Source organism: Eptesicus fuscus, chromosome 23 (genome assembly GCF_027574615.1).
Source record: "Eptesicus fuscus isolate TK198812 chromosome 23, DD_ASM_mEF_20220401, whole genome shotgun sequence".
NCBI classification, from domain to species: domain Eukaryota; kingdom Metazoa; phylum Chordata; class Mammalia; order Chiroptera; family Vespertilionidae; genus Eptesicus; species Eptesicus fuscus.
The window spans coordinates 14117566-14133888 of record NC_072495.1 but is presented as its reverse complement, the minus strand read 5'-3'; the positions used below and the strand labels follow the sequence as shown (position 1 = coordinate 14133888).

General features: G+C 39.1%; 1 protein-coding gene across 1 annotated transcript in view; it reads right to left on the bottom strand.

Moving 5' to 3' along the window:
- Positions 1–6032: 6032 nt before the first annotated feature.
- The window catches only part of CCDC15 (coiled-coil domain containing 15), a 56159-nt gene continuing 45868 nt past the window's right edge, over positions 6033–16323 (bottom strand). The window contains exons 14-16 of the mRNA XM_054712722.1: positions 9060–9236; positions 8637–8785; positions 6033–7000 (exon numbers count right to left, since the gene is read on the bottom strand). Of these exons, the coding sequence (XP_054568697.1) occupies positions 6855–7000; positions 8637–8785; positions 9060–9236 (472 nt within the window). The 3' untranslated portion in view covers positions 6033–6854. The remainder of the gene's footprint in view (positions 7001–8636; positions 8786–9059; positions 9237–16323) is intronic.

The following is a 16323-nucleotide window of genomic DNA, read 5'->3' as shown; positions in this document are numbered from 1 at the left end:
CAGGCTGACGCTCTATCCACTGAGCCAAACCGGTTTGGACAATATCTGCTTTCTTGAGGTGTAATTTGTTTCTCTCTCCCTATTCCTATAAATGAGATCCTCATGGCTTTTCTCTTTACATATTATCTTCATCTAAACCAGAGAACAGAGGAAATTATTTGAATGACAATTTCCTCAATTCTCCCAAGTATGGTACTTAACTAGTACCATTCTAAATGAGTAGAAGTTAGCCCTAGCTGGTTTGGCTCAGTGGATAGAGTGTCGGCCTGCTGACTGAAGAGTCCCAGGATCGATTCCGGCCAAGGGCAGATGTCTGGGTTGTGAGCTCAATCCCCAGTAGGGGGCATGCAGGAGGCAGCTGATCAATGATTCTTTCTCATTGATGTTTCTCTCTCCATCCCTCTCCCTTCCTCTCTGAAATCAATAAATATGTTTTTAAAATAAATAAATGACTAGAAGTTAATTTATTACATACAATGGATTCCCTAGGGCAGGCGTCCTCAAACTACAGCCCGTGGGCCACATGCGGGTGTTTTTGCCGTTTTGTTTTTTTACTTCAAAATAAGATATGTGCAGTGTGCATAGGAATTTGTTCATAGTTTTTTTTTAAACTATAGTCCGGTCCTCCAACGGTCTGAGGGACAGTGAACTGGCCCCTGTTTAAAAAGTTTGAGGACCCCTGCCCTAGGGCAGTGAGACTTAATTTTGCCCCAGAACCCAATGAAAACTGCTTAAAGGTTTGATAATATTGAGTTTCAACTTTTGGAGGGACAAAACCACTTCATAGAAGACACTGTATACTTCATACTGTGTAACATCAGGAGGCACAATGTCCTCATGTTTGTTAGTTATGCTTTTTTAATTTTTTAAAAAAGGAAGCACAATGTCTGCTTCTCTCATTTTCAGTGATGTAAGAGTGGATGTGGGTTCAGATGATGACAATGTCTAATAGTTTCATCCATTAATAATTGCTGTATGTGTTTTAGGGGGTGAGGAAGGAACCTAAGGCAAGTGTTGAGTGTTAACTTCTACCAAGGATGATCGCATCTTGGGAGCCTGGAAGGAATGATGACCCAGGCAATACAACACCAAACTGTCTTAATCAAAAGGGATCAATTTGACTTCTCCTTGGCATACCTCTCTAATAGTGATCAATAATACTGAGAACAAGACCGGAGATAGACCATTCATTTACACTTTAAGAGAGCTTTAAAAATCTAAGTCAACATATTCAAAGTCTTTCACCCAGAAGAACGGGCCTAACATGCCAGGAACACATTTGCTTTTATCCTCGATAGTATTTCCAATCTTCCAAACCTTTTTTTCTGAGAAGCATGAAAAAATACCCAAAATGGGACACAAAGAAAATAAATTATTTTCACTACACTTAGAGGAAAACGAAAAGAAATATTTTGCTTCCAAAACCAGAATCTATATAAATAAACACAGAAAAGTAATAACTGCTATCTCCTTTATCACATCTTACATGGTTAGAAGACATAAAAGCAGCAGTTTCTAGACTCTTCACCCAGTGGGCAGTAAAAAACCTTGGCAATCACCCTGGCCAGTGTGGTTCAGTTGGTTGGAGCGTTGCCCAATGCACCAAAAGATTGTTGGTTTGATCCCTAGTCAGGATGCATGGATGTTTTCTCTCTCTCTCTCTCTCTCTCTCTCTCTCTCTCTCTCTCTCTCTCTCTCTCTCTCTCTCTCTCTCTTCAGAAATAAAAGTTGGCAATCTTATTCCTGCCCATCATAAAAGGCAAGGGTGAGGCCTGGACAATTAAGTAATAAACTGGAACAATGCAAGGGAGAGGACAGACTTGACTAAATTAGAGCAATTTGTACCAGCTGTTTAGGATGGACTATGCAGGAAAATATGTTATGCATCAGCTTTCTGATTGTTGTTGTTGCAGGAAAACAAGTACATGAATATCCTCTATCACCAAAATATGCTGACATTACTTCTATCACATATATGTTCCATCTCCTGGCCTGGATCCTGTAAGTTGATAAAGTCCCTCTGGGGAACAGCTCAGCCAAGCTTTTCTGGAGCTGTGTTCCCTCTTACTGGACGTATGCCCATACTTTCCTCATTTCTTCTGTTCTGCCCTCCTAGTCCACTGTGACTTCCTGAACTTTCATCTACTTTGACAAGATCATTGCTGAAGTCTGAATGAACTTGCCCCACCCTTACCTCACTGTCCACAGTAAAACCTATCACTAGATTTTTAGAGAGAGAGGAAGAGAGAGAAACAGTGACCGGCTACATACCACATGCCGCCCCTGGGGACTGAGCCCACAACCTGGGCATGTGCCCTGACTGGGAATCGAATCGGCAACCCTTTGGTGAACGGGATGACGCCCAACCAACTGAGCTACACCAGCCAGGGCTCCCAAGCTCACTTTACAAGGCCAGCATTTTCCGAATTATAAAACCAGATAAAGACACTACAGAGAAAATTATAGGCCAACATTCCTTATGAACGTAGATGCAAAATTTCTCAATAAAATATTAGAAAACTGAATTCAGCAAAACATTACACCATGATCAAGTAGGATTTATTCCTGGGATACAAGATTGATGCAATATCCACAAATCAATTAACATGACAGACCACATAAACAAAATGAAGGCTAAAAATCATATGATCAGCCCTAGCCGGTTTGGCTCAGTGGATAGAGTGTCGGCTTGCGACTGAAGGGTCCCAGGTTCAATTTCTGCCAAGGGCATGTTCCTTGGTTGCAGGCTCCTTCCCAGCTCAGGCCCTGGTCATGGTGCGTGCAGGAGGCAACCAATTGATGTGTTTCTTTCACATCAATATTTCTCTCTGTCTTTCCCTATCTCTTCCACTCTCTCTAAAGTCAATGGAAAAATTGAGGATTAAAAAAAAATCCTCGAGTGAGGATTTAAAAAAAAAAATCCTATGATCACAGCAATAGATGCAGGAAAAGTATCTATTGACATAATCCAGCACCCATTTATGATAAAAACTCTCAACAAAGTGGGAACAGAAGGAGTACATCTCCACATAATAAAGGCTATATATAACAACCCACAGCTAACATCATACTCAATCGTCAAAAATCTTAAAACGTTTCCTTGAAGATCAGGAACCAGACAGGAATGTCCAGTTTCACCACTCTTATTCAGCATGGTATGGGAAGACCTAGCCACAGCAATCAGACAAGAAGAATAAATAAAAGTCCTCCAAATTGGAAAGAAAGAAGTAGAACTGTCATTATTGGCAGGTGACATGATACTATGTATAGAAAACCCTAAAGATTCCACCAAAAGACTACTAGAACTGATCGATGAATTATGTAAAGTAGCAGGATACAAAATAAATATTCAGAAATTAGTTGCATTTTTAAACACTAATAATGAACTACTAGAAAGGGAAACTAAGAAAACAATTCCATTTACAATTGCACCAATAAAACAAAATACCTGCTAATAAATTTCACCACGGAAGTAAAAGACTATACTTGGAAAATTATAAGATACTGAAGAAAGAAACTGAAGAAAATAAATGGGAGTGTTAGCATCATTAAAATGTCCGTACTATCCAAAGCAATCTACACACTCAATGCAATTCCTATCAAAATGTCAATAGCCTTTTTCACAGAACTAGAACAAATAATCCAAAATTTATGTGAAACCAAAAATATGAATAGCCACAACAATCTTGAGAAAGAACAAAGTTGGAGGTATCATACTACCTGATATCAAATTATACTACAAGGATCCAGTACTCAAAACAGCATGATACTGGCATAAAAACAGACATACAGATAAATGGAACTGAATAGAGAGCCCAGAAATAAACCCACACCTTTATGATCAATTAATATTTGACAAAGAAGGGAAGAACTTACAATGGGGTAAAGACAGTCTATTCAATAAATGGCATTGAGATAATTGAACAGATATATGCAAAAAAAAAAAAAGAAAAGAAAAGAAAGAAACTAGACCACCTTCTAATAATGTATACAAGAATAAACTCAAAATGGATTAAAGATTTAAATGTAAGACTTGAAAGCATAAAACTCCTTAAAGAAAACATAAACAGTTAAATCTCGGACATTTCTCTTAGTAATATTTTCCTGACATATCTCCTTGGGCAAGAAACAAAAGGAAAAAAATAAACAAATGGGACTACATCAAACTAAAAAACCTTGCACAGCAAAGGAAACCATCAACAAAATGTAAAGAACGCCTACTGAATGGAAGGAGATATTTGACAATGATACATCCAATAAGGGGTTTATATCTAAAACTTATAAAAAAAATCAACAGAAAAATCCAATTAAAAAATGAGCAGAGAAACTGAACAGACATTTCTCCAAAGAGGACAGACAGATGGCCAATAACTATATGAAAAGATGCTCAAGGTCACTAATCATCAGGGAAATGCTAAGTAAAACCACAATGAGATATCCCCTCATACCTGTCAGAATGGCTATCTACACTAATAAAAGAGAAACATGCAAAATTGACCATCACTCCACTACACCCACCAGCCAATCAGAGTATGCAAATTAACCCAAGAAAGATGGCAGGTTAATTTGCATACACAGGTACTGAGCAAAGACTGAAGACAGTGTATAAGGAAGAGGGAGGGAAAGCGGAAAGCGGGGCAGGGCGGCGGGAGGCGGCGGCTGCAGTGGGAGGCGGCAGTGGGAGTTGGGAGGAAAACCCGCCTTGGCGGGCTTCGCTCCCTTCTCTGCTTCACTCAGGCCGCAGGAAGCCCTATTCTTGCAGGAATCTTCCTGCAACAGGCCTCTAGTCATCAATAAATCAATAAACAAGTGTTGGCAAAGATGTGGAGAAAAGAGAACCTTTGTGCACTGCTGGTGGAAATGTAGACTGGTGTAGCCACTATGAAAAACAGTAAAGAGGTTCCTTAAAAAATAAAAATGGAACTGTCTTAAGATCCAGCAATTCCACTTCTGGCTGTATAGGGTGGGGCAAAAGTAGGTTTACAGTTGTTCATAGTTGTTATGACTACTGAACTGAAAATTAAAAACATTCTTCAGAATTATCACCACTATGGTAGCTTACTGGCACCTTTAGCAATTTCTTAGCTTATTAACACCCACTGAAATTCTTTCCTTCTATTAACGTAATTATTCCCCTTCCCTTTCTCATAAAAACCCCTTGCCTTACTTCCTAATCAAAACATAGTTGTGAAACGGATCTCCAGAACTTATTCATCTTGCAAAATTGAAACTGCCCATTAAACAGCTTCCCATTTCCCTTCCCACCAGCTCCTGGGTATGACCATTCTAATTTTTGTCTCTATGAATTGTAGCACTCTTGGTGCCTCATATAAATGTAATCATACAGTATTTGTCTTTTTGTGATTGGCTTACTTCACTTAGAAGATTATGGTTCCTTTAAGCTCATCCATATTATAGCATGTGACAGGATTTCTTTCTTTTTTTAAGGCTGAAGAATACAGTATTCCATTTTATGTCTATACCACGTTCTGCTTATCCACTCATCTGTAGATGGACATTCGGGTTACTTCCACCTCTTGGCTATTGTGAATTTGTGCTGCAATGAACATGGGCGTGCAAATACCTCTTCAAGATCCTGTTTTCAATTATTTTGGATATAGATCCAGAAGTAGGATTGCTGGATCATGGAGGCATCACCTGAGAGTGACGAACGTGTTCTAAAATTTGATGGAATATACTTAAAACCACTGAATTGTATACTGTAGATGGTAAATCATATTGTATATGAATTATATCTCAATAAAGCTGTTAAAAAATACAACTCTTAAAGGCTGAATCAAGGATATAGTTACTTAAGGATTTTGACTGAATTGGACAATGAATCTAGTTAAATAACCAATAAATTTTGTCACACAGATCATTTTGATCCTTATTTTCCATGACCTGGCTATATGTTTAGGTGCTTTTGAGACATAACCTAAATGCTCAACAATGATCATTAGAGAAAGTATGAAAAAGAAATTGCCAGTATGCTTTTAATTCACAATATTGAACCTTTTCATATTTTATGTTAAAAAGCACTATAAAGAAATAACAAATTAATACCAACTATAGGAATTTTTATTTCATCTGTACTGTAGGTATGCCATTCACCAAATTTTTAAAAGATTGGGAACTGAGGCAGGATTTTACTCACTTTGACTTCAGACTCACTTTTGAAATGTCACAATTATTTCACAAAGAAGATACTCAAAAGACAGAGGGTTTATTTTCCCTTTTTTGGCAATGAAAATTATAAAATTAAAAAGGTTTATGCCCAATTCACTGAATGGGGAAAGAGGTAATAAGTTAAAAAACACACATACCTACCAAACCTCCCCCCCGCCCGCCCCCGCAAAGAAATTTTTAGAAAAAAAGTGCATCAAATTCAAATCCTTCTTATCTCTAATTGTTATACACAACTAGAAAAGCTAGCAGTAACCTAGATGGCCACTAATGCTCAGAAACTCATTTCATCATCTTTCTTTTCTGCTTCATCCAGACATTTCCAATTTTGTTAAGACTCAAAGATACAGTTTTAGAAAGACAATAAACAAGATAATCTCAAAAATTTCTCATGATCTCTTCAGATCGGAACAGAGCAAAGTAAGATAAACCTTACTGGTCTGATTGATCATTTTTAAAACAATAAAACTCCACATGGTTCACAGCAAAGAGAAGGTGTGGAAGTCAACTTTCCATCATGGTCCCAAGATGGAGACTAAAACAATGGTTCCAATATAATTGTAGAGACTGTTGTTACACGGGACAGTCTTCCTTTCCAGATTATATACTTTTAACAGTTTTTCCTAAACAATCTCTCACAGAGTTGATTTTAAGTGAAGGCTGAAATACTAACAGCTGATTTCAGATTCTGAATATACATTTTTCAAAGTCCGTCTGTATGCAGAAGCAAAATTATGAATGGCAGCTCGAAGAGTCAAGGTCCACCTAGGAGTATCACAGGAATTGATGACTGAATATAGTGCCCGGATATATGCTGCAAATAAAGGTTTGAACCGTGATGAATGAAGTCACATTTTAAACAACTCTCCCAACCTCTTTCCTATTACTACTGCTTCTCCGCCCAGTCTCATAGGTGTTAACTTTACCTATTGAGTAAATATTTATTGAGTACTTACTACAAGCCAAACTCTCCGTGAGGATAGAAAAGATAATGGAGAGGATGGACAAAAATAATTGCAGTGCAATACTTCCAATCCAGAGACATACACAAAATGTCATCACATAATGAAGTTTGGAATGAATTAAAACTATCTAAGAGAGGATGGAAAAGATTTCCAGAAGTGGACATTTCAGATGGTCTGAAGGTTTAATAAGAGTAAAGGAAAGAAGGCAGGGAATCAATGTGTGAGGTCCCAAAGGTATAACAAAAAATGTGACATGTATTGGTGTGTGACAATAGCAAGTTTGATAAGGCTAGAGACTTGCCTGGGGCCAGAGAGAATATATACCAAATAGGCTATGCATTTTGTACTGTAAAAACCTAGAGATTTGAGAATAGGGGGATGGCATCATCAGATCTGTGGGGGTTTATTTTTATTGATTTCAGAGAGGAAGGAAGAGGGAAAGAGAAACAGAAACATCAATGATGAGAGAGACTAACAGACAGACTGCCTCCTGCACGCCCCACACTGGGGATCGAGCCTGCACCCCAGGTATGTGCCAGGACCAGGAATCAAACTCTGACCTCCTGGTTCCTAGGTCGATGCTCAACCACTGAGCCACACTGGCCAGGCATCAGATCTGTGTTTTTTAAATATAACTCACAGAACTGATAAGAAACTCTTATCAGCCGAAACTGGTTTGGCTCAGTGGATAGAGCGTCGGCCTGCGGACTCAAGGGTCCCAGATTCGATTCCGGTCAAAGGCATGTACCTTGGTTGTGGGCACATCCCCAGTAGGGGGTGTGCAGGCGGCAGCTGTTCGATGTTTCTCTCTCATCGATGTTTCTAACTCTCTATCCCTCTCTCTTCCTCTCTGTAAAAAATCAATAAAATATATTAAAAAAAAAAAAAAAGAAACTCCTATCACACAGATGCATCAGGAATGTATATACTTGCAGTAGTTTCAGTGCGTGCATCAATAATCATCACAGTATGTAAACCAATATATTTAAGGCTGGACAGGAAACAGAAACATTAGTGACAATAGAAAGGACTCCATTTTCTCCAGCTGGGATTCCTGCTAAAGACAGAATTTACACTGGTCCTCATTTTCCTCAGGGTCCCCTGGCAGTCTGATGTGGATATATATGGTCATAAATATGTGTTAGGTAACATTAAAGTCTTTGGATAACAGGGAATTCAACTAGACAGAGGCCTAACTTAATGGCCATAAAAGGCAAACTAACGTTCTTCATTTACAGAAGAACCTAGAACCTACAGTAGAGTAAGCTGGACCACTTCCCCAGCATAAATGGAGACAGGATGATAACAGATCTCAAAGAGAAATAGAACTCACTATCACTTATTTTCATTGCCTTGGAGTTGTTTTGTAAAGGGGTTGTAACAGCCTCTGGTATATAGTAAGCACTCAATAAATGCTAAATTACTATAATCACTACTTTTTTAAAAATTGCAAACAGGCCATAACCATTCCTTTAAGAAACTTACCTCTGTGGTTTTTATAGAAAATACAATTGTTGGCACAGGTATTAGGATGAGCATCCCAAAAGTCAGGACCACAGCCACATAGTGGAGGTAAAGTAATGTTATAAAGCTGCATTTTCTCTTGGATCTGGACCCTTAAAGCTTCTAGATACCTACAGAAACACAGTATGATCAGTGAACCACTAGAAAGAGAATGAGCATGAGTCCCCATTTTACTACCAGCTTTAACTGTTAAAACTATTCCACACCTCAGAGCTCGGCTCTTCCTCTTTGTATTGAGAAATAGGAATACGTAGTGCTATTCCCAAGAGGTATTTGGTGAAGTTGTATGAAAAGACACAGGCAAATCTTGTAAGGACAATAAGAACACTGACTTCCTAAAGTCTCTTCTAGATCCAGAATTTCATGCCAAAATTTTGAAAGTACCTTTGGCACTCCCTTTCTCTTCGTTGCTGTTTTTCTCTGGCTTCTTTCATTTCCTCGAGCCGTAGCTGCGCTAACATCTCGCTCATCTTCTCCCCTGAATATGGCTCTTCATGAAAGTCCATTCTTAATATCCTCTGCTCTTCAGCATAACGTTGCTGCTCTTTCTTTCTCTTAATTCTGAGAATAAAATCATAACATGGTTAGGAATTTTATAAAATCGTTATTTAGAATGAGCTTCTAGGTCCAAATAACTCAGGAAATTCCTAGAATTAAGGGAGTCAGAAAATCAGTTTAACACCCTAGAACAGCTTCCAAAACTCCTGCTGGCTCATCTGAGCTTACCCTACAGCTCATGTATATAGAGAGAGCCTCTCAAATGGAAATGAGAGGTTACTATCAAGAATTTGTCTATAAGAATCCAAGTACAAGAGCTTTCTCAGATTAAAACTGCAAGTAGACAGGACTTCTATTTTTGGCAAAAATGGAGTAACAGGGTCCAGAAACCAGACCTGCCCTGCCACTCTACACAACCAAATCTATAATAATAAAAGCGTAATAGGCTAATTAGACCGGACGTCCTTCCGGACGACCTTCCGGACGAAGCTGGGACTGCGAGGGCCGAGGTGGTGGCGGGCAGGGGTTGAGGAAGAGGAGGTGGCCTCGGTGGCGGCGGGGCCGAGCCCCTTGCACCAATTTCGTGCATCAGGTCTCTAGTACATAAACAAACAAACAAACCAGCCAACTAACCAAACAACCAGACAAAATACACAAAAAAAAACGATTGTTTTCAAAATTCTGGACATCAGGCAACAAAAGACAATGATCCTTGACAGATGAGGTGAGCCCTGTAACTGCCCAAGCTTACTGACTGTAAAGTTTCCAGGCAGCAGTACCGGGCAGAGCCGTTGAGGTAGAGCCTAGTGGATTCCCGGAGCTGAGGAGATGAAGGTGAAAGTCCAGGGATACACAGGCAACCAGAGTTCACAAGACAATACCAGAGAGGAGAGAGCTGCTCAGAGAGAGGACTCAGAGACCTACAGAGGGGCTCCTTCTAACACCCAGCAGGGTACTGTGCATGCATGTGAGGAAAGGCCCTGAGGTGAGTGACAGAGCCATCTAAAAGGATATCAGGGAACAGTGCCTCGTGCTCACACAGAGCAGGGAATAGTGCCTGTTCCGCCAGTCAGACTTACAAAACTCATCATGCACAGGCACTGGGTAGTTTTCAGGACGATCTATGTCAGTTGAGGGGAATAATAATTAGTCCTAGACCGAGCACTGCTCCAAACACACCTAACAAACTGTAAAAGCAAAGCCCCAAAGTAACTTAACTGCATCTGAAAACAAAGCTCAGGGAAATTGATAAGAATATAAAGATATCCAGCAACCAACAAAGTAAAAGTCATAATGATGGACATCTAATCAAAGATTACCCAGCATGCAAAAAAGAAGGAAATCACAACTCATAATGAAGAGAATAATCAAGCAATCAAAACCAACATAGAACTGACAGTTATTAGCACATCAGAACATTAAAACAGTTATTATAACTATATTCTATATGTTCAAAAGTTAAGATATGAAAAAAATGAAATCAAGCATCTTAATAAAACTATAACTTTTGAGATGAAAAATACACTGAAGCCTGGCCGGTGTGGCTCAGTTGGTTGAGCGTCGTCCCATAAACCAGGTGGTTGCCAGTTTGATTCCCAGTCAGGGCATGTACCTGGGTTGTGGGCTCAATCTCTAGGAGGGGGCATGCAGGAGGAAGCCGATCAATGTTTCTCTCTCTCCCTTTCTCCTCCTCTCTCTGAAATAAATAAAAACATTTTTTTCTCAATGAAAAGACACGTCACAGACTGGGAGAAAGACACGTCACAGACTGGGAGAAAATTTTTGCAAAGCATATATTGGATAAAGGACTTACATCTGAATTAATTTAAAAGCTCTTAAAACTCAACAATAAGACAACTAATTAAAAAATTGGGATTTGAACAGAAATTTCAACAAAAAACAATATACATTTGAAAAGATGCTCAAGAACTTTAGTCATTTGGGATATGCAAATTAAGCCATAATAAGATACCACTACACACCTATATTCAAATGGCTAAAATAAAAAGGACTGACCATATGAAGTATTGGTGAAGATGTAAGGAAACGTACACTGCTGATGGTAATATAAAATGGTATAACCACTTTGAAAAACAGTTTGACAGTTTCTTTAAAAAAAATTAAATTTATACCTATCATATGATCAGACTTTGCATTCCCAGGTATTTGTCCAAGAGAAAAGGTAACATATTTTGAAAGACTTGTACATGACTATTTATTTGTAATAGCAAATAACTGGAAATAACTCAAATGTCCATCAACCCATAAATGAATAAACAAATTGTGATATATCCATACAATGGAATACTATTCAATAGCAAAAGTGAATGAACTCTTTATACACACAATAAGGATGAATCTCAAAATAATAATGTGGAGTAATTGGAGCTGGGCACAAGAGTGTGTGTGTGTGTGTGTGTGTGTGTGTGTGTGTGTGTGTGTGTGTGTGTATACTAGAGGTCCGGTGCATGAAATTTGTGCACAGGTAGAGTCCCTAGGCCTGGCCAGTGATCAGGGCTGATTGGGGCCTTCAGGCTGCTGGCCGGGGCCTTCATTCATTCCGTGCCGCCCCCTTGTGGTCAGTGCACGTCATAGCGAGTGATCGAACTCCCGAGGTGACACTTTGCATATTAGCCTATTATACACAAACACACACACACACACACAATGTATGATTATAGAAAATGCAAACTACTCTATAGTGACCTAAAGCAAACCAGTGGTCCAGAGGAGGAGGGGTCAGGGAGGGGCAGGAAAGAGGGGCTACCACGGGCATGAGGAAACCTTTGAAGATGATGGATATTTTCACTATCTTGACTATGGTAGTGGTTTCATGTATATATATGTCAAAACATCTAAGTTTATACTTTAAATATGTGCAGTTTCTTGAATATCATTTATACTTATTTTTAAAACCACCTACAAGTAGAGAGGAAATGAATAACTCATTGATGCATAAGAAACCTAAATAAAGAACTTTTGTTAAGAAATAGGACTAACTCAGGACTAGAACTTATAAACATATGCTGATAATTTTAGTTTCTAAAAATTACTTTGAAAAAATGAGTTACTATTTTCTGAACAGCAGTATGAAATCAATTCACGCTCTTAGTAAATCACTGATTACTGAAAACTTTGGGCTATCCATTAATAGCAGGCTAATGACTCCAGGGGAATTAAGGTGTTCCTTTTGTTAGATTAAGAAGTAAAGACATATAAGGCAGTGACCTAGGTGATGTGGGAGAAAGGTCAAAACAGGCACATGCTCATTCACAACTGACTTGAAAATATATGTTGCTTTGCTCTCTAAAAGGGTACTTAAGTTAAAAGATCACAGGGGCTCTTGGCTCAGGATCTACTTACATAGAGATTTTATTCCAAAGAGAGCCAGTAAAGAAAAGTATTTTGAGGACATTCATATTTGCTTAGTTCAACAACTACTTACCTTGTGAAAAAGGCAAGTAAAAAAATATTTTTCTGTAGATAATTAATGAAATTAAGGCTTTCATTGGTGAAATTTAAATAAAACCAAGTGAATAACAACAGGAAAGCTAGGTCACTTATAATTCCCTATACCAATTATTCCCTATATCAGTAAACTAAGAGGTAAGGAAACAGATCAGCATTGTTTTTCAAATATTGGCATCTAGGTCTTAATAACAGGGCAGTTACTATAAATGATGGAATCAGCCTCTCCCCTTATCTCCCTGTCTTTATTTCCTGATGTCCTCACCCACTCCAATATGGCTTTAAGACCTATGAATTGTTCCACTAAAACAGCTCTCTCTTAAGATCAATGGCCTATAGGTAATTTAATCCATCCAGCACAGCAATTTTCAACCTTTTTCATCTCATGGCACACATAAACAAATTACTAAAATTCTGAGGCACACCAAGAAACATGTTTTTTGCCAATCTGACAAAAAATAGGTATAATTTTGATTCATTCACACTGGATAGCTATTGTTGTATCCCTGTTGTCAGTTAGCATCCACTACCACCTGTAACTCATAAAGCTACAGCTCCATCATAGACTATTCCCCTGAGATCCAAAACTATTTAACTACCTGCCAATTTGACATTTCCACCATAGTATTTCAATGGTATTTTTCTGGGAAAAGAATCCACAGCTTTGGTCAGATTCTCAGGTTAAGAACTATTGCCATACAGTAGTTTCAAAGGATCATAAAATAAAAAATGGCAAAGATGCTCTGCTCAGAGCATTGGCCCACAGACCGAAGGGCCTCAGGTTTGATTCCAGGTCAAGAGCACGTACCTGGATTGTGGTTCAATCCCCGAACCCGGTCAGTGTGTGTGCAGAAGGGAACAATCGATATATCTCTCTCATGACCATGTTTCTCTCTCTCTCTCTCTCTCACCTCCCCCTCCTCCCTACCTTCTTCTACATTTGAAAATCAATGGAAAAATATCCTCAGGTGAGGATTAAAAAAAAAAAATGACAAAGATACATTAAAAAGTTGTAATAAATAATTACTTTATAAACAAGTTTTTAATCTTTTCTGGTGTCTTTTAAGGCCTCTTGCATAAATATATCTTTTACTTATACACAATAAAAATTAAACTAGGTCAGAAATCAATATGTCAATATATGCTTTTTTTCCTGAGCACTGATATGAATATAATTATTGTAGTTTGCTGGTATGCTAAAGGTATTCTGAAATCATTGTCAGAATTCTAGTAAAAGCAATAAATTACAAACAAGGTAGGTCCCATAAGACTGTCAGCTGATTTCTCAACAGGAACGTTGCAGGCCACAGGAACCAGCACAAAATATTCAAACAGATGAAAAGCAAGGACCTAAAACCAAGATTATTCTCCCTAGCAAGGCTATTACCAGTATTTAGAATTAAAGGAGATATCAAGAGCTTCCCAGAAAAGAAAAAGCTAAAGAAGCTCATTGCCACCAAAACAGCATTACCAGAAATGCTAAATGGACTTCTTTAAGAAAATAAAAAAAGAGGAACATAATTATAAAGAAAATGTCAATAGCCCTAGACCAGGCGTCCTCAAACTACAGCCCGCGGGCCACATGCGGGTGTTTTTGCCGTTTTGTTTTTTTACTTCAAAATAAGATATGTGCAGTGTGCATAGGAATTTGTTCATAGTTGTTGTTTTTTTAAACTATAGTCTGGCCCTCCAACAGTCTGAGGGACAGTGAACTGGCCCCCTGTTTAAAAAGTTTGAGGACCCCTGCCCTAGACAGTTTGGCTCAGGGTTGCGGGCTTGATCCCCAGTAGGGAGCGTGCAGGAGGCAGCCAATCAATGATTCTCTCTCATCATTGATGTTTCTATCTCTCTTTCCCTCTCCCTTACTCTCTGAATCAATAAAAAACATTTTAAAAAAAGAAAGAAAATGGCAATAAATACATACCTATCAATAATCACTTTACATGTAAATGGATTAAATACTCCAATCAAAAGACATGGGGTAGCTGAATAGATAACAAAACAAGACATATATATGCTATCTACAAGAAACCCACTGCAGATTGAAAGACAAACATAAACTGAAAATAAAGGTATGGAAAAAGATATTTCATACAAATGGAAATAACAAAAGCTGGAATAGCAATACTTATGTCAGACAAAACAGACTTTAAAACAAAGGCTGTAACAAAAGGCAATGAAGAACATTTTATACACAATAGCCAAAATATGGAAGCAACCTAAGTGTTCAATAGAAAACTGAATAAAGATGTGGTACATATATACAATGGAGTATTACTTGGCCATAAAGAAGAATGAAATCTTTCCATTTGCAACAGCATGAATAGACTTAGAGGGTATTATAAGTGAAATAAGTCAGAAAAAAACAAATACCATATGATTTCACTTACATGTGGAGTCTAAATAACAGGAACAAACAAAACAGAAACAAACTCATATATACAGAGAACAAACTGGTGGTTGCCAGATGGGAGGGGGGCTGGAGGCAGGAAGGGGGAAGGCGAAGGGATTAAGAAGTGCAGATTGGCAGTTACAAGATAGTCAAGAGAATGTAAAGTACAGAACAGGAAATATAGTCAATAATATTGTAATAGCTATGTGTGGTGCCAGGTGGGTACAGGACTTACCAGGGGAGATCACTTTGGAAGTTATATAAATGTCTAACTACTATGTTGTTTACCTGAAATTAATATAATACTGAATGTCAACTATGATTTAAAAAAATTTTTTTAAGGGACTGATATAATATTGCTATCCCGTCCGTTCACCAAAGCGTAATATGATAATGATATGCTAAGGCCACTCAACCACTTTCCATGACGTGCACTGACCACCAGGGGGCAGACAGTCGACCAACCGCTATTATGTGCACTGACCACCAGGGGGCAGACGCTCTGACCAGTAGGTTAGCTTGCTGCTGGGGCCCAGCTGATCAGGATGGACCGGACATGCCCTGGAGCCCTCTCGCAGTCCCTCCCTGGCTGGCCAAACTCCTATGTCCCTTCCTGGCCCTGATCATGCACTGGTGAGGTCCCTTGGTCTGGCCTGCGTCATCTTGCAATCCGGGACCCTTCCAGGGATGTTGGAGAGCCGGTTTCAGCCCAATCCCGCTCAACGCAGGAGCTGCTCCCTGGTGGTCAGTGTGCTCCCACAGCGGGAGTGCCGCTCAGCCAGAAGCCGAGCTCATAGCTGGTGAGCAGAGCAGCAGTGGCAGGAGCCTCTCCCGCCTCTGTGGCAGGGCTAAGGATGTCCAACTGCCCGCAGGGAGCAGGCCTAAGCTGTCAGTCGGACATCCCCTGAGGGCTCCCAGACTACGAGAGGACGCAGGCCAGGCTGAGGCTCCCCCTCCCCCGAGTGCACCAATTTCGTGCACTGGGTCTCTAGTATTCTTATCATTTCAACGACTCAAAAACTCTTGTTACTCAGTCATCTGCCATATGATAAGGCCATACTACTAATCTTTTACAAAGTTAAAAGGAATTCTGCTTCTAAGATTAAGAAACAGCTTTATTTTAGGAGTTAAAGAGGTGCCCTGTTAGAAAAATAACTTCTCAAGGAAATGGAAGAAATCTTCCTCTTTGACAGAACAGGATTAAGGTCTAATCTAGCATGGTCTAATCTTTGCCTGCTGATCCTGTTTTTCTTTCAACCTTCCTGTCTCCTGTTTCCTGATTCTGACAGC